Below are 19,300 nucleotides of genomic sequence, written 5' to 3'. Positions count from 1 at the left end.
CCATTGCTTTTCAACTGTCAAACCCTTTAATCTAATTTCCCAATCTACCTTCACCCCTCATACCTATGTAATTGGCTTTATTTAAGTTTAAGACTCTAGTTTCTGACTTAAGTATATCACTCTCAAACTCAATGTGGAATTCTATCATATTATGATCACTCTTCCCCAGAGGTTCTTTTACTGTGCGATTACTAATTAACCCTATCTCATTACACAATACAAGATCTAAAATAGCCTGTTCCTTGGTTCGTTCCATGACGTATTGCTCGAGGAAACTGTCTCGAACACATTCCATGAACTCATCCTCCAAACTACCTTTGCCAATTTGATTTGCCCAGTCTATATGCAGATTAAAGTCCCCCATGATTACTGCATTACCTCTGTTACAAGCTCCTATTATTTCTTGATTAATACTCTGTCCAACAGAATAGCTACTATTAGGGGGCCTATAAACTACTCCCACCAGTGTTTTCTGACCCTTGTTATTTCTTATTTCTACTCATACTGGTTCTACTTCCTGATCTTCCGAGCCAAGATCCTTTCTCACCACTGTCCTTATGTCATCCTTTATTATTAGAGCTACACCCTCTCCTTTTCCATTCTGCCTGTCTTTTCTAAATGTCATGTACCCTGGAATATTTAGTTCCCAACCTTGGTCATTTTGCAACGATGGGCTCAATTTTAGGGGGAAATTGCGGTTGTGTTGGGGGCGGGGTGCTCTGAAAATCACGGAAATTCTGTTTGGGTTCGGAAGCTGCTCCAATCCGCCGACTTACGAGTTTCCCAGGGACCAATTTGTGGGCGCGCGGGCGACCCGAAGCCGGAAGTCCCGCTGGCAATTAAAGCCGGCGGGACAACAGTTAAAGAGCCAAATGTACCTGATTGAGGTACTTAAGGCACTTTACCTGTGACAGATTAAGTGATTATAACGATTTTTTAACTTACCTGGGCGGCTTGCCCACCGCTTCTGATTCACTCCTGGTGAAACCAGGACTGAAGGGCCGGATCAGGGAAAAAGAAACAAAATAAATTAAATAAAAAAACCATAGAAGGAAGTTATAACACTAAATGAACCTACCTTTGCACCCTGCTCCGATGCCCCCCTCTCCACACCCCGATCTACCCTTCCAGTGCCGGATGACGTCTTGCTCTCTCTTTCTCTCCCCCACCCCCACCCCACATTGCAGCTCCTGTCGGCAGCCAAGCTGTCAATCAGGCTGGCTGCCGGGCGCAAAACCCAGAGAGGACGTTAATCATCAGCAATCAACATGCAATCGCGTCGGAAACAGTAAGTTTTGTTCATGCGGGTTTGACACGGCACCTTCACCGCCCCCCCCCCCCCCCCAACCCCACCACTGCCAATCCACCACCATATCTCTCTAATGGCTATTAGGTCGAACCCATTTATCTCTATTTGTGCAACTAATTCATCTATCTTGTAACGAATGTTCCATGCATTCAGATAAAGAGCCTTTAATTTTGACTTTTTACCATTTTTTCTTGCTTTGACCTTACTTGTTGTTGCACTATTATTGGTAAACTCTCTGTCCCTTCCTGCCACACTCAGCTTATCTTTACCCAAGTCACTACACTGTTCTATTGTCTTAACTTTTCTCATTAGATTTCTAAATTTCCCCTCAACCGACCTCTTTCCCCCACCCCCTTTGTTTAAAGCCCTATCTACAGCCCTAGTTATTGAATTCACCAGGACGCTGGTCCCAGCCCGGTTTAAGTGGAGTCCGTCCCATCGGAACAGCTCCCTCTTTCCCCAGTACTGGTGCCAGTGCCCCATGAATCAAAACCCCTCCCTCCCACACCAATCTTTGAGCCATGCATTTAACTCTCTGATCTGTTTGTCCCTATGCCAATTTGCACATGGCTTCCTTGGGGGAAGTGTGTTTACACTGTACCCGAATCATCTCCTCTTTGAAAGCCTCCCATTGTTCAATTACTGTTCTGCCCACCAATCTTTGATTCTAATCCACCTGAGCCAGACCCCTTTTCAACTCACTGAAATTAGTCCTCCTCCAGTTAAATATTGTTATGCTTCATTGTTCCTTGTCTTTTTCCATAACTACTCTAAACCTGATATTATGATCACTGTTCCCCAAATGCTCCCCCACTGAAACATGCTCCACCTGCCCCACTTCATTCCCCAGAACAAGATCCAGCACTGCTTCCTGCCTCATTGGGCTGGAAACACACTGTTCCAGCAAGTTCTCTTGTACACATTTCAGAAATTCCTCCCCCTCTTTGCCCTTTACACTGTTACTGTCCCAGTCTATATTGGGATAATTGAAGTCCCCCATTATCATTACTCTACATCCTGGGTTCTTGCATCTTTCTGTAATTTGCCTGCAAATTTTCTCCTCTATCTCCTTCCCACTATTTGGTGGCCTGTAGTATACACCCAGCAGCGTAACAGCTTCTCTATGGTTCCTCAATTCTAACCAAATAGATTCTGTCTTTGACTCCCTCAACTGCATCATCCCTTTCAATGCTATAATAGTTTCTTTGATCAATACTGCCACCCCCACCCCTCCTTTCTTTCCTTCCCTATCCTTCCTGAATACCTTGTAGCCAGGAATATTAAGTACCCAATCCTCCCCTTCTTTGAGCCAGGTCTCTGTTATTGCCACTATATCAAGGTCCCATGTGACGACTTGTGCCTGCAGCTCACCAACCTTATTTACCGTGCTCTGTGCATTACGTACATGCATGCTAAACTCATTTTAGACTGCCTCGCATCTTCTCCCTGTCTGATCCCTCCTATTTCTGAACTATTCTTTACTCTCGTGCTATTTGTCTCTCCCAGTCCTCTGTGCACCTTGTTTCTCCTCTCTAAAGTTTCATCCTGGTGCCCATCCCACTGCCAAATTAGTTTAAACCCTCCCCCACAGCACTAGTTATCCTCCCCACGAGGACATTGGTCCCAGCTCTGTTGAGGTGTCACTTGTCCATCTTGAACAGATCCCTCCTGCCCCCAGAACTGGTCCGAATATCCCAGGAATCTGAAGCCCTCCCTCCTGCAGCATTGCTCCTGCCACGCATTAACCTGTCTTATCCTACTATTCCTATACTCACTAGCACGTGGCACTGGGAGTAATCCAGGGATTACTACCTTTGAGGTCCTGCTTTTTAATTTCCTCCTTAGCTCTTGACTCTCTGACTGCAGGACCTCAACCCTTTTCCTTCCTATGTCATTGGTTCCCACATGGACCACGACTTCTGGCTGTTCCCCTTCCCCCCTCAAAATGTTCTGCATCCTCTCAGTGATGTCCTTTACCCTGACACCAGGGAGACATTACACAATGCAGGACTCATGTCGGCGGTTGCAGAAACGCCTGTCTGTCCCCCTGACTATTGAATCCGCTATTAACCACTGCATTCCCACACTTCACTGTGCCCCCCCCCCGTGCAGTCCTTTGCCCTGCGGTACCATGCTCCGGACTGAACTCTTTCGAGGTGTTGTCACCCTCACCGGTATTCAATACTGAAAACCGGTTTGTGAGTGCCACACTCCTGGAGGATTCCTGCACTGCCTGCCTCTTCCTACCCTGCCGGACGGCCACCCACTTACTGTCCTGAGCTCTCTGTGGCTGTGGAGTGACCACCTCCTGGATTCTCAGCCGTCTGTCAAGCTCAGAAACTCTGAGCTCGAGCAACCGGAGGCACTGCCTGCACACATGGCGCAGGAATTGCAAGCAATGGGTTGCAGCTGTCCCTCCATTCTATTTAGAGTCTACATATATATATCATGTTATTTATGTTTTATCTTAGTACCCCTTTAACTCCTATTTATTATTTAATATAGAAGAGCAACAAGAATAGTCCCAAGTGTAAAAGAGATGGACGATGAGGAAGATTAAAGAAGTTTAAACTCTCGAGTCTAGAGAGCAGGTTAAGGGGAGACCTCAGCAAAGTATTAAATGGGATAGATAAGGTGAACCCAGAATATTGTATCATGGTAAGTCAGGGCAATAGAACAAGAGGACATAACTTTAAATTAGTAAAATGTAAATTTTAGAACAGCTTTTAGTAAGAAGAAATCTTTACTGAAAGGGTGATAAATGTTTGGAATAATTTACGAGGCAAGATAGCAGAGGCAAAGTCATTCTGGGTGTTGAAAGTGTGTTTGGTGAATTGCAGTACTACAGGGATGAGCTTTAAAGTCTTTATTGACTTTCTCATGTTCTTATCCGAAAATGTATCTTTCCCAATTGCCATGGCTTTGCATTTATTGTTTTCTACACACTTTTGACTTACAGTACAGTAATGCATTAATTATCAAATACAATCTCCCCTTAATTCAATGTCGCTTCATTCAAATTATCTAATAAGTCATTTTTAAGCACTAAATTCCCACTTTGCTGTGTTATTTATGTTTCTGAATTCAAATTATTGGATAATTCTAATTTGTTCGTGCAAATAAGGGCTACAAATTATCAGTAGACGGTACAATATGAATAGTGATTCAGCTTTTAATAAGTCTCATTCCCAGCATAGAAAACTTTGAACAGAAAATAAATCCATTTACAAAATTTCTGCGATGGTTCAGATACTAACCAACATCACCTGTGCCAAGATCGGTGGACGCTGATTTCAGGGTTGGCTTCTTTCCTCGTTTAGTGTGTTTTGTACTGCATGGACCCTTTAAATAAAAAACATCAATGGAGTCTTTTTTATAAGTGCAGAATATCGCTTAAACTAAGAGATACTGTGGACTGATGTGTAATAGAGTAGGAGAGCTCAACATTCAGGTAAATCTGACCCTTTTACTGGTAGCTTGCGTAGCTCCATCGGGTTACCTACCCACCCTCTCAGCCAGTGAACAGTGAATGGAACACGAAGGTCTGAGGGTAGGAAATAAGTTTTAAAATAAGGCAAAGAGACAATACGCAAATAAGTTATTTATGTATTTATTAAACAGCGGACTATAAAATAGTTAATGGCTTATAAAAAGGCAAAATTTTTATTTCAGAAAAATTTCATTAGAAACTTCAGAGTGTTTTCATTGGCAGTGGGAGAGAGAAAGATGAAAACTTGAGAGGTTACTAAGAACTATGGAATGGAGTTTCTTCAAATAGAAATGATGAACAATGCATGACTCCCTCTGCAAATACTGACACTCCCAGGATCCCAGTGCAAATAATGGGACACTCTTGGGGAGACCCATTGCAAATACTGGCACACTCCCAGGATCCCTGTGCAAAAACTGACACTCCCAGGGAGACCCACATCAAATAAAGATAGGACCCCCCCATCCCCCCAGTTCCCATATTTTCCTTCTTTCTCTTGGATGCCAAAGAGGGAGGCATGAGCAATGTATGGGGTGTCAATGGAGACCATCCCTGCACAGTGTCATGGATTGCCCAATGTATCCCTACAATTGGGATATTTCCCATTGTAACTTTAGCAGCCTGATCAGTATACTTCATGGAGATTTTTGAAATTTGATTTTGCACAGTATTTGGACTATCCCTAAAGGTGCGTAGTAGTGCGGAAGACACTTAGCGCCAATTAGTGTAAAGAAAGCCTCCGCGGACTCCTTTGTGGGTGTAAATGGGGTCTCTTTTCGGGGGGGGGGGGGGGGTACCCATCCTAGGGTAGCTCAGTATAGCTGATCCAGTAGTTTCCTCCTTGGAGGGTTTAACAAGATGTGCAGTGTGAAAAGCAGAGAAAACCTTAGCCAGGGTAAAACAAACTGGCACAGGTCCCAGAGCCTTATACGATCGGGGAGCAGATGATCACTCATGGCACTCCCTATCTGCAATATCAAGACGAAATCTTCATGTGCATGCTGAGCAGGTGATTTCCACAGAGCCTATCAGGTTATGCTACACTCCTATGGTGTGTGGAGAGTGCAGAATCAAACCAAAACCAGCCCTACAGTATTGAAGAGGACAGCTCATTCCTGTCATGCTTTTTCACTCCATACCTGATGAGCTGAGTACTGGCACTGCCCATGGATGACTGGAGGTGGGCATACTGGAAGGTTGTACTGCAAAGGCTGGCCAAGTAAAGAATAACGAGTGTCACCTGATAAAGAGAAACAGAAAAATAGACATTGATTTTGCAAGTACACTCAGCAATTTCAGTTCGCAACCTGGACCCGAAGCATAGTAAGCGGGAGCCGAACACAGAGCCACAATAGTCAGGAGCAGCTCGACACGTTCCCTGGATAGACAGAAACATACAAAAGCCACTGTCTACTAAGGTTTCTATGTAGCCTGTGGCTCTGTATTCGGCTCTGACTTACTGCTCACAAGGCAAGTTCCAGTTACAGCATAAGTAATCAGCAAGTACAGTACTGTGAGCAGGAACTAAACACAGAGCGGCAACATCAAAAGTACAATGTTATGTAATCGAACAAACCCCTTGGATATTGCACACATTTGGTGTGCCCCAACTCATTTGATATAGCAATGCTACCGATGTATTTGTTTAAATTTTCCATCCCGTATTACACTCCCTTCTGACCAAAGAGAGTCCGAGACATCTATTGACCTAGTCACCACTAGGTGTAACAGCATCTCCAGGGTTCATTTGCTCTCAGGTTTTTTTTAATCCCTCTCTGTGGGAAAGTTTCCTCTCCACTTGACATCTCTTCTTTGAAGGTATGGCTGAGACTAGGAACTCAGGTCAGGAAATAGAACACTTGCCATCACACAGACCCTCTGTTTTTCATTGCCCAGCCACGATTCGATCCATCTCAGCATGCTGCCGCAAATGCCATGTCTGTCAGTTTTGAGACAACTTATCAAAGGCTTTATTTACTAAAAGCCATGTAAACCACATCTACATTCTCACCTTTATCTAGATCTATTGTTACTTTACCAAAATAATTCTATTAAATTTCTCTGGCATAACTTCCATCGGAACATAGGAACAGGAGTAGGCCATTCTGCGCCTCGTGCCTGCTCCGCCATTTGATAAGATCATGGCTGATCTGTGATCTAACTCCATATACCTGCCTTTGGCCCATATCCCTTAATACCTTTGGTTGCCAAAAAGCTATCTATCTCAGATTTAAATTTAGCAATTGAGCTAGTATCAATTGCCGTTTGCGGAAGAGAGTTCCAAACTTCTACCACCCTTTGTGTGCAGAAATGTTTTCTAATCTCACTCCTGAAAGGTCTGGCTCTAATTTTTAGACTGTGCCCCCTACTCTTCGAATCCCCAACCAGCGGAAATAGTTTCTCTCTATCCAACCTATCCGTTCCCCTTAATATCTTATAAACTTCGATCAGATCACCCCTTAACCTTCTAAACTCCAGAGAATACAACCCCAATTTGTGTAATCTCTCCTTGTAACTTAATCCTTGAAGTCCAGGTATCATTCTAGTAAACCTACGCTGCACTCCCTCCAAGGCCAATATGCCTTTCCGAAGGTGCGGTCTAACCAGGGTTTTGTATAGCTGCAGCATAACTTCTGCCCCCTTGTACTCTAGTCCTCCAGATATAAAGGCCAGCATTCCATTAGCCTTCTTGATTATTTTCTGCACCTGTTCATGACACTTCAATGATCTATGTACCTGAACCCCTAAGTCCCTTTGGACATCCACTGTTTTTAACTTTTTACCATTTAGAAAGTACCCTGTTCTATCCTTTTTTGATCCAAAGTGGATGACCTCACATTTGTCTGCATTGAATTCCATTTGCCACAGTTTTGCCCATTCACCTAATCTATCAATATCGCTTTGAAATTTTGTGTTTCCATCTACACTGCTTACAATGCCACCAATCTTTGTGTCATCTGCAAACTTAGATATGAGACTTTCTATGCCTTCATCTAAGTCGTTAATAAATATTGTGAATAATTGAGGCCCCAAGACAGATCCCTGCGGGACTCCACTCGTCACATCCTGCCAATGTGAATACTTACCCATTATCCCTACTCTCTGTCGTCTTTCGCTCAGCCAATTTCCTAACCAAGTCTGTACTTTTCCCTCAATTCCATGGGCTTCTAACTTAGTTAACAGTCTCTTATGTGGGACCTTATCAAATGCCTTCTGGAAGTCCATATAAATAACATCCATTGACATTCCCCTGCCCACTACTTTAGTCACCTCTTCAAAAAATTCAATCAGGTTTGTCAGGCACGACCTACCTTTCACAAATCCATGCTGGCTCTCTGATTAACTGAAAATTCTCGAGGTGTTCAGTCACCCTATCCTTAATTATAGACTCCAGCAATTTCCCCACAACAGATGTTAGGCTAACTGGTCTATAATTCCCTGGTTTCCCTCTCTCTCCTTTCTTAAAAAGCGGAGTGACATGTGCAATTTTCCAATCCAGGGGGACAGTTCCTGAATCGAGAGAACTTTGAAAGATTATAGTTAGGGCATCCGCAATGTGCTCACCTACTTCCTTTAAAACCCTGGGATGGAAACCATCTGGTCCTGGGGATTTGTCACTCTTTAGTGCTCTTATTTTCTTCATTACTGTTGCTTTACTTATGTTAATTTTATCGAGTCCCTGTCCCCGATTCAATAAAAGTTTTCTTGGGATTTCCGGCATGCTATCCTCTTTTTCTACTGTAAATACTGACGCAAAGTAATTGTTCAACATGTCCGCCATTTCCCCATTGTCAATGACAATATCCCCACTTTCAGTTTTTAAGGGGCCAACACTGCTCCTGACCACCCTCTTTTTCCTAATATAACTATAAAAGTTCTTTGTATTGGTTTTGATATCCCTTGCAAGTTTCTTTTCATACTCTCTTTTTGTAGCTCTTACCATCTGTCTTGTGACCCTTTGTTGATCTTTGCATCTTTCCCATTCGCCAGGATCTGTGTCATTTTTTGCCTTTTTGTATGCCCTTTCCTTATGTCTTATACTGTCCCTCACCTCTTTAGTTGTCCATGGCTGTTTTTTTTGGCAAGTAGAGTTCTTGCCCCTCGGGTATAAACCGGTTCTGTATCTTGTTAAAATGTTTCTTTAAACATTTTCCCACTGATCATCAGTCGTTTTACCCATTAACAGATTTGCCCAGTTTACTGTGGACAGTCTCTGTCTCATCCCATTGAAGTCGGCCTTACCCAAGTCTAGAATCTTAGCAGCTGATTCACTTTTTTCCCTTTCAAACACTACATTGAACTCGATCATGTTATGATCGCTATTGGATAGATGTTCACGCACAGTTAAGCTGTTAACTAAATCTGGTTCATTACTCATTACTAAATCTAGTATGGCTTGCCCCCTTGTTGCCTCTAGGACATACTGCTGTAGAAAACTATCCTGGACACACTCAAGAAATTCAATACCTTTCTGACAGTTGCTAGTCTGCTTTCCCCAATCTATGTGAAGGTTAAAGTCCCCCATTAAGACCACTATGCCTTTGTTACACGCTTGTCTAATCTCTGCATTTATACAATCTAGCACTTCAGAGCTGCTGCCAGGGGTTCTATACACAACTTCCACTATATCTTAGATCCTTTCCTATTTCTCAATTCAACCCATAAGGTCTCTGTTGGCTGCTTATCTCTCGTTATATCCTCCTTTATCATTGAATTGATTTCATCTCTAATCATTAAGGCTACTCCTCCCCCTCTTCCATTTTCCCGATCTCTCCTGTAGACCTTATAACCCGATATATTTAGTTCCCAATCCTGACCATCCTGCAGCCATGTCTCAGTAATAGCTATCATGTCATACCCTCCAATTTGAATTTGAACCTGTAGTTCCCTCTTGTAAATCCATGCTGACTCTTACCAGTTAGTTTAAATTAAAAATGAACTAGTTCTATTAATGCAATGCTATGCTAGCAGCAGAAAACCCATGGGTTAATCAAGGACTTTTAGCATAGATTGTTAAAGGCAAGTGATGTTTGACATTTAATGAGTGCTTTTGAAAAGTGACAATTTAGATGGATAAAGGGAATGCAGTAGGTGTAGAGGATATAGATTTTCAGAAGGCTTATTAGAAAAATTCAGTCTTTGGTATAAGAGGAAAAGTAGTAGCGTGGATATAAAGTTGGCTAATGGACAGGAAAGAGAGAGTTAGGGCAAATAGGTGTTGCTCAGATTGGAGAAGAGTTGGAAGTGGCGTACCCCACTTTTGTTCTTGATAAATACAGATGATTTGAACTTGGGCACAGGGAACACAATCTTGAAATCTGCTGATAATACAAAAGTTGGGGGTTTGGCAAACATTGAGGAGGACTGTAAAAAACTTCAGGAAGACAGGGACAGGTCAGTGAAACGGGCAGACAGGTGACAGGTGCAATTTAATATGGGTAAGTGTGAGGTCATATATATTTGGGAGGAAAAACAATGAACGGGAGTATACAATCCATGGAAAGATGTTGAAGGGTGTGGATGAACAGAGAGATCTCAGGGTTCAAATATATAATTCCCTGAAAGCGAGAGTGTAGGTGGAAAAATTCATTAAAAAAAGAACAGCATTTTGAGTTTTATAAATAGAGGCACAAAGTACAAGAGTAAAGAAATAATAATTTGTATAAAACATTAGTTAGCCCACAGTTAGAGAGTGCTGTGTGCTGTTTTGGGCGTCCCATTATAGAAAGGACATTAAAGCCATAGAGAGCATGCAGTGTAGATTCACCAGGATGATGCCAGGGATGGGAAATTATAGTGACGAGGAGAGACTTGAGATACTGGGACTATTTCCACTTGGGCAGTGAATCCTAAGAGGAAATTTAATAGAGATTTTTAAAATTATGAAAAGTTTTGCATAAGGAATGGTTATTTCCTCTGGTTGGGGACTCAATGACAAAGGATCATCAAGTATAATTGTCACAGAGAGTGGAGAGGGGTTCGGAGAAATTTTTTTCAAGCAGAGTTGGAATGCTTTGCTACAGGGAGTGGTTAAGACAAAGCCCATTGTGTCCTTTTAATGGAAGAACTGGATAAATATTTGAAACAGAGGACTATGGGGAATGCGCAAAGTAGTGGGATTAGTTTTAGGTTGCTCTAGCAAAAAGCCAGCACAGATACAATGGGCCGAAATGCCTCTTTCTGTGTTGTAAACTTCTATGGTTCTTTTGCACAGGTCCTGGGCCTTGATAGGATGTGGGAATGGGGCACTATGTATAGCACCGACTGTCTCTTGACGTTTTTATAAATGTGCGCTCAGCGCATAGTTCCTCCAGAACCAATTAAGCTAGGCTCAACTCCTATGGTTATGTAGAGGATGCTCAAATGAAGATAGATAGAATTTGGAAGTGTGGCTCTCAATATAAAGTTATTGAGTAATCTTACCATGACGATTTGGAGAAAGCATCACAATCATCCAGCCTGCTGGAAGACCTGTTCTGTTGAGTCTTCCAACCAGAACACAGCCATAATGTTTAAGTAGATGATGGATCTACCATCAAATAGCTCTTATTGTGAGAAGGAAAATCAGCACCATTCTTAGACCTTAATGTGGGCCTAGTGCTCTGAAGTGATCCCAACCAGGATGTCCTGCTGATACTAACACATAATTATGTTGGTGGTGTCACAATTGCTCAGTTCATCTTACAAAATGGGAACAGGATTGTGGGTCTAAATTATTTTCTCTTGTGCCAGCAAGAAACCTGGAGGAGAGGGGAGGAAATGAAACTTTGAAAATGGCCATGCCATGTTGACATTTTCAGGAATGTTGTATAGTGGAATCGCTTGGCTTATTGGTTATGACCCAACTATGCAGCCTTTGCTTATGGCTATACTAAAATAGCAGAGTGCACAGTTAATACCACAAACATTTAACTGTGCAGTTTATTGTAACAAGCTGCAGCAACTTTAAATGGGTGCCATCCCTACAAACCTGTATTACCTCTACCAAGTGTGGCCAACTAACACATTTTATGCTTATAGTACAAACATTCTGTGCATTATAAGAACCAATATATACGATAATTTCAAAACATTTCAAAAATGTTATTTGGAGAGGTATTCACCTTGTGCTGGACCCACAGGTCTGGAGAACTGGGCAATAAGTGGCAGTGGTGCTAGACCAGGACAGACATTTGTCACTGGAGACGGTGTTGGAGATTGGGTCGGAGAGTTAAGAGGACTGTTTAATTGTGCGTTGACCTGAGGAAATAAATACTGACTGTCAACAGCAATGACAGATAAACAGATTTACTTGAAAAAGTTATAAAATTGTACAATATTCATTTATTTTCCTCTAAATTGACCCAATACCAAAACATATTAAAGGAACTTTAGTGTCAGCTAAGTGTTAGTGCTGGTATGTACCAACCTACCGAGAATCCCATAGAGACGACCCAGGTAATTTTCATTGGGTAGGGGGTGGAAGGAGAGGTCAATCTATCTATATTAAAAATCTTTGGTCTGTGTGCACATCCTGTTGTCATACTTTTGTGTCAACCTTTTCCATTATAAACTCCTATGTCCATGTTCATAATGGAAACTGCCTAAATAAACTTCTCACACTGCAGTTACGCACTCCTGTCAGTGGCGCTGTGCATCAGTTTTATATCCTCCAACTTGTCAGTCTGTATTGCAGAGAAACTCTTGTGCTCCAACCAGCATTAATTTTAAAGTTAAATGCGACTGCTCAACACAGAAAAGTGCAAGGATTTAACATTTAACATCGAATCATTGCACAAAAGCTGAAGTAGCTAGTAAATCACCTGTTTACAATGCCCAGTCTACTGAATGTGGGGAGGATATTGTGGCCTGAATTGATGATTTGACTTGCCAACTTAGCAACCAGCCAAACTAAATGAAATAATCCAGCAGGCTTCATGGCAGCGTAGGAGGTACAGCTAATAAAAGCTCAAGGAGACAGCCAAGTGCTTTAGCTAACCTGAGGTATCCCATTTCACCATAAAAATCACAGTTATTAAAATGAATACTCCAGATAAAGGCTGTACAATGACTTCCTAGTTTTCCTAATTACAGTGTGTCTCACAAACTGTCAGTTCCTGAGAGACGATCCACTGAATAAACCATGTAGTTGGCTTAGAAGAATGTGCGATGTGATGCGTCATTGACAACAACATCACAGCATCCATAAAAAAAAAAGGAAACGTGAAAATGGTCACTTCGTTTGAGGCACCAACCACAGGGGAGTGGATTTTCAAAAAAGTATTTCGCCAAGTAAATCCATTTATCCATGTTTTTATCTTTGTCCATTATGACTGAACTTTGGCCTGAAGATTTTCACTGTACACCAATAAAGTGGTTGATGTGACAGAGGCCCAACCAATGCGGATGATTTTTTTCTGGTGACTACCAAAAATATTTTCAGCTGCCATTACAGTCCCTAACTTCTCACAAGAAGAATTGACCAGCAGTTAACTGATTTCATCCAGGAACATATTAAACTTGAAGGAGGAGGGAAACTATCAAATTCCTATCATTCAGACTCGTGAGGTTTTAAAATAAATTTATTGCTTATCACTAGTGAAAAATATGGAGCATTGTTGTAACTGGGGAAACAATGGGATAATGCCATTATGGAGTTGGTTCTTCCTTGTTCCACTCCTTTATGCTGAGCATTTGGAAATTCTGGAATCAATTAAACCAAAACAATTCAACCTGAAGCCGAAAGTATTATCGGCCGGAAAGCCAGACACAAGAATGAAGGAACAAGAAAAAGGTTATTCCGTCCATCCAGCCTATTATGGTCTTTGGGTTCTTTTTTAGACCAGCACTGACCACTTTGAATTCTTGTGGATTCAGCAACTGTCCAGTTTCCTTTTGAATGGTTCAACTGAATCTAGATAATCATAATGTCTTGTAGGTTCCCATCCAACCCTTCTCCTCCCCTTCCCCATGCACCATTCACTGGCTGAGAGGGCATGCGGGTGACCTCTCCTAGGTCTCTGCCAATATTTCTCTGCAACTGAGTGCTCAGAGATGTGGAACAGTAGTCGTGGGAGGCTCACCTGCCATTCTCTCCCTTCCTGTGGAGAAGAGCCTTGCCTCCCATTATAGCCCAGACAAGATCACAAATACAGCATCTGAGGAACCAAAGAAGCAAACTTGCATACTTATAATCGCCATGATGCAGCAGGTCAAGCTGATCAGAACCTTAATTTTACTGGACCTATGATTTATAATGCTGATTATAGAACACCAGTTAAAAATAATGGACTTCACTGACCCAGAACATAAACAGAGCAAAATATTTTTTCACAATGACACCTAACTGTGTTTCGTATTGTGTCCTTTAATGGGAGGTAACATGACTAATGTTTAGGCCATGGCACGTCTAGTATGCACAGCGTAAGAGCGTGGATATTGTAGCAGTCAAGTAAAAGGGACAGACAGATTTTTTTTGTTGCCATATTGGTCTGGACTGTTGAGGGAAAAAATGACCGACACTGTCAATCAGAAAATGAAGGAGGTGTGATTTGAAAATAATATTCATTCACTCCATCGTTTTTTTTTTAAAAGAGTATATGTATCTTCCATGGCACTGCATATGGGAAGTCAAACCCAAGTGTGGCCTTCAGGTGAAGTGTGGTTAGAGGGCGGGGGATTATTGGACCAGGGCACACAGGCATAATTCAGTCACTATTTTAAAGTCATATATTCTGTCCTTAATTTTATATTTCCTTTATAAATTCTTATCTCCACATTTACAATGGAAACTGCCTATGTAAACTTGTCACCCTCCCACCAATGCTGCAGACATAAGATTATATATTAATATTTTTACTGGACATATGATACCAAAGGGAAAAATTTGCAGGGCTATGGGGAAAGGACTGGGACTAATTGGATAGCTCTTTCAAAGAGCTGGCACAGGCACAGTGGGCCTTCTTCTGTACTGTATGGTTCTACAATCTCCCAAAAGGGATACAACTTTCCACTTTCCACTAGAGACCAGATAATGCCTGTTTTTCTCCATTATTAACAAGCTGCTAATGAAATCACGTGACTTTCAAAACCTGCAAATTCTGTGAACGAGCGCCGGCAGGTGGTTAATCGCAGAGAAAACAGGCATTTTCCCAATTTTTATAACAGAAATTTCACCTCTTGGCTGATACTAAAGGTATTAACCCTTATTTACCGATTAAAAAGGAACAAGTATAGAAATCAGAACAAATGTTCTGCCTGACACTTTAATGTTTAATCCTTAAATTGTGAGCAAATTCAGGGAAATTTTGGTCACCCTGAGCTAATTGGTTTTGTTTTCAGTTCAAATTGAATAATTTTATTAATGTAACATTAACCCTTCTTTGAATTAGCTGATGGTAGTTTTTTCAGCCAGTCAAAAGCCCAGAATGTAAAGACTGGCATGATCGTGTCCCAGGCCAATCTCTGATGCATAAAATTTGAACACAGAATGCCTCTGCTAAATGGATATACTCATCAGTGCCCCCCTGTGCTCCCCTCCAGCGCCCAGTGCCTGATCGAGTAATCTTATCTGCAGCATTACATGAGTTAGAAATATTTAAAAATTAATTTACTGTCATCAGTGCAATCAGTACAAACTTAAGGTAAATGCCTCATTTGACAGGGAGCAGCAAGAATCACAAGCAGATAATAAAAGGTGATCAGGGTACCTGCGTGGGGTTGTCAGGGTTGTAAAGCTCAGTGGGTTTCTGCCCTCGCTGCTCCACACTATAGTATTTGCACTGGTTCCATTGCGGTAATAAAGGAGGTTGAGGGGGCTGAGGGCCATTGGGTACACTCAGCTGCATGACCACAACTCCATGACTGGGTGCTGGCACACCTGAGGTGGGGAAGAAAAAAAGACTGATCAAGCTCCATGCAAAGTTATACAAACAGCTTCAAAAGTAATAGGTAGTAACTCATTTCTATATAATTCCACTTTGGCAACATTCATTTAAAACATACTCACCTCTTTAAGGATCAGGTGCTGATGCTAATGCAAAATACCACCCAAAATGGATCAGTAACAGCGCAGTTCAGATAATGAGTCACTTTATTAGCATCCATGACTAAGTTCTATCTGTATACAATTTGCAAACCTAGTCATATTCTCTGCCCTTCCCCCAGAGCAGTAATATGGTCATCTAAGATAATGGGAGTAAAATTACAAACTTCAATATCTGACTTCCATGAATGGAGATTTCTTTGCTTTAGTTTTAATGGTTGATTTCTAAAATCATCTCAAATTTTTGCAATCATAACATTTTTAAAAAGTTGAATTTTGATTTGATATGAACAAAGGCTGAATATGAGACCTGTGAGATTTGACTGAACTCAGGTTAAATTCTGCTTCCCAAGCTCAGTGAAAAGATACCACCTTTTATAATGCTGGTAGACCTGGGCACTTTTGTAACTGTTCAGCATGTTACTTTTTGGGCCAATGGTTTCAATGGTCTGGTTAGAGAATAAAGAACTGGTTGTAAAGGTGTAGAAGGTGACCAAGTGAAACACAATGCACAAGCAACTCCAAGACTGTTGGAACACAAGATGATAAGTCTCCTCTGTTGGAACCAGGGGGACATAGGGTTGTACAGCAGTATTGGTCAGGTTAGTCAAGAGGTCAAGTCATTGCTGGAAGAGTTACTGCAGTTTAGGATTTCATTTGAACCCTTGGTAAATATGAGCAACTGCTCACTTGAGCCAGGTATCCTGATTTAAATTTTGAACTGGAAGCAAGTTCAGGACACTCTTACACAATGAGACAAACAATAGACCATCTCTCCCTGGACTATCGCAGATTCTTAGACTCAAAGGTAGCAAATAAAGTAAAGACAGTGGGCCAGATTTTGCTGGAGCGGAGATTAAAGGATTGAGAAATAAACAGAGGAAGGGCTGAGAAGGAGGGTGAATTCAATGTCAAATCAGGTACAGAAAGATTGGATTAAGATGGAGAGAAAAAAAAGACAAAGGAAAAGTAAGAAAAAAAACATTTGCATTTTTTAAATCTCCTAAAACAATTCACAACCTGAAGGAATGAGACTCCACACTTATAATTGTTTACTTTCTGGGCAAGAGAGGATGATTAGTAGTCATTAGCAATTATCAAGTCATTAAAAGGGTACTTACGCTGATAATTATTAGACTTAACTTTCTGCGGCGAGTTTAATGGGCAATTAGTGTGCAAATCCAGCAACTTCATGAAAATCACGGAGAGGTTGAGCGCAAGCTGCCGTTTTTGCGAAGCTAACGGCAAATCGGCCAGCAACTTGTGGTGATTCGCAATTCGCGGGGTGTCTATTCCTCGCTACAAGTTGCTGGCCGATTTGCGCATTAATAATGGAGTGCGTCGTTCAGGCGCTATTATTTTTCCAGCAAAATCTGGCCCAGGTAAAGTCCAGCCAAATTTTAAAGAGAATTTAAGATTGCAACCATCCCAAACTATATCACAAAATATTGCTCTACTGATCCAGACGAGTATTGGAGGCCACGCTTCTCCGCTCGTCTTTTGGATTCTTTGATAGTGTACGTCCCTTGGCAGCTAATTAAATGGCTGCAGGTGCTGATGCCAGTGATTTATGCGTTCACATGATAGTACCACAGAGACTTGCAACCTAGATGCCAGAAATACTTTAAGAGCGCTCATCTCAAGAATGTCAACAGATGACTCTAACTCTATTGCTCACTGACTAACGTCAGCTCTGTTCCTCTGAACTTTGTGAGATTAGTGATCTTCAGTTTATCAATAAAAAGGCACCAATTACAGCAGCACCTCAGTTTCTAAGGTTACTGAATCTCGACTTCTGCATTTTCTCAGGTTATATTTTACACTGTATTAAGGAACATTCACCTTTTTAAAAAAAAAAGAGGGATTAATTACAATGAAGGCAGCGTATATTCCTCCCTCTCATTCCCTCCAGTTTTTCCCCTTTATTGCCCTACAAGGCTCTTCTGCAGCATACAATATTATTGAGCATAAAGGGTGGGCATGGTCTGGCTTGTGAACTTCTCTACAACTAGCAGTATTGTTACTGTGTGATGGAAAAACAAGAGCTGCACCTGGAGTGCCTTTCTGACCCAACATCCACTACGGTGAAAAGTCAGATTAGTGCAACAGGCCCTATCATTCAAACCTGTAATCATCCGGATAAAGAGGGAGCACTGCACAATACCTCAGGACCACTTAAGAGGAGATCCAGGCCACTCCTTTTAAGACAGAGTCAGATTTAAAGTATTCCTGCTTAACCGTAAATACATATACAGATTTCCTCCATTTATTTCTGTGACTCTCAGCTCCGACCAAAAGTGTGGCATTTTGTTTGTGAACATTTTTCTGAATTCAGCCCCATTAACCATCCACAGCACTGCAAAACTCTTGGTGCACTTCCTCAGAAAATTGATTTTAGAAGTTTTGTCTGTATGCTTCTGTATAAATGTTCCTCTCCGTAGGAGCAACTAACTGTCATTGCAGATGGCTTAACAGAAAACCATTTATTGCCATGGTTTGAAGTTTAGACATCAGCTTTGTAGGGATGCACTCAGGATTGGCAGAAAGAATTTCTCTTGCCACAACAATCTCTGACATGGCAAAATTCTGAAGCACAAGTTGCTTCTCATTCCTTACCGCAGAAACAGTAACTTAGTCTTTTACACCAGGGACACGTTATACATCAGGTTTTTTGGAACATGCTTTTGTTCACTTGGTGCCACCAGATTTTTATCTTCTGTTAAGCTTAGAATTAGAAGCCATCTGCCAGTTTGCATGGCAACGACACAGTACAGCTTAGAACGTCCCTCACTATAAAGCCATGGAACATAAGAGCCACAGCCTGTCCAAGTCTGGTAAATGAGCCTTTCCTCCCCATTCTCCCAAGAATAGTACCCCAAATTACTGGATCATTCTGAACTGCAAGCTCAGCCAAAGAACTGTTCTAACATCGACCATTTCTACAAGGGTTAGCATGTTCAGATGGCACAAATGCATTTGTTCCTGACTTTAGTTATTCATAACTTTTGTTTTTGCAACCAAAACCCTACCAGGGAAGTTCTGACTGTACGATCACGCCATTTTTCTGCCAATTATCCTCAGTATAAACAGCATAGGAGAGGTTAGGAGCACATACATGTTTTTACAGATGCCCTGTCAGAATGCGAGCACTGACTGCTGCTGATGCTTTGCCAAGTTGATGTGTGCTAATCTGAACATGTGCGAGAGTAAATTTGCACTAACCTGTATATTGTTGCTGCATTTGCGCTGGGTTACAAGGAGAGGGAGACTGAGGCATCTGGTACTGCTCTGGACCAGGTGGCTGAAGGAATCCAACCGATTGGCTGAAAAAGTTTTGCCCAGTTTAGTTTTATACAAAGCAGCTATGACACAGATCAACTCACACAAATCTATCTATATAATTAAAAGTCTTGCGTCTAGCGCATGTGTGTAGTGTCACACCTGAAAGTGTGGCCTCAGAGGAGTCACACCTTAAAAA

The 19,300-nt window shown here is 41.7% G+C and overlaps 1 protein-coding gene across 10 annotated transcripts in view; it reads right to left on the bottom strand.

Moving 5' to 3' along the window:
* The window catches only part of LOC137307292 (R3H domain-containing protein 2), a 172,806-nt gene that overhangs the window by 10,742 nt on the left and 142,764 nt on the right, over window positions 1-19,300 (bottom strand). For 9 of the 10 annotated variants that reach the window (XM_067976746.1, XM_067976751.1, XM_067976750.1 and 6 more), the window contains 5 exons: window positions 19,045-19,145; window positions 15,488-15,657; window positions 11,903-12,038; window positions 5,939-6,039; window positions 4,567-4,651 (listed from right to left, as the gene is read on the bottom strand). In XM_067976746.1, the coding sequence (XP_067832847.1) occupies window positions 4,567-4,651; window positions 5,939-6,039; window positions 11,903-12,038; window positions 15,488-15,657; window positions 19,045-19,145 (593 nt within the window). Of the gene's footprint in view, window positions 1-4,566; window positions 4,652-5,938; window positions 6,040-11,902; window positions 12,039-13,861; window positions 13,937-15,487; window positions 15,658-19,044; window positions 19,146-19,300 lie in introns of those variants that run through there. The other variant, XR_010959098.1, reaches the window with a different exon arrangement.

Source organism: Heptranchias perlo, chromosome X, assembly GCF_035084215.1.
Source record: "Heptranchias perlo isolate sHepPer1 chromosome X, sHepPer1.hap1, whole genome shotgun sequence".
In the NCBI taxonomy this organism is placed as follows: domain Eukaryota; kingdom Metazoa; phylum Chordata; class Chondrichthyes; order Hexanchiformes; family Hexanchidae; genus Heptranchias; species Heptranchias perlo.
This window is presented reverse-complemented; position numbering and strand designations above follow the sequence as displayed.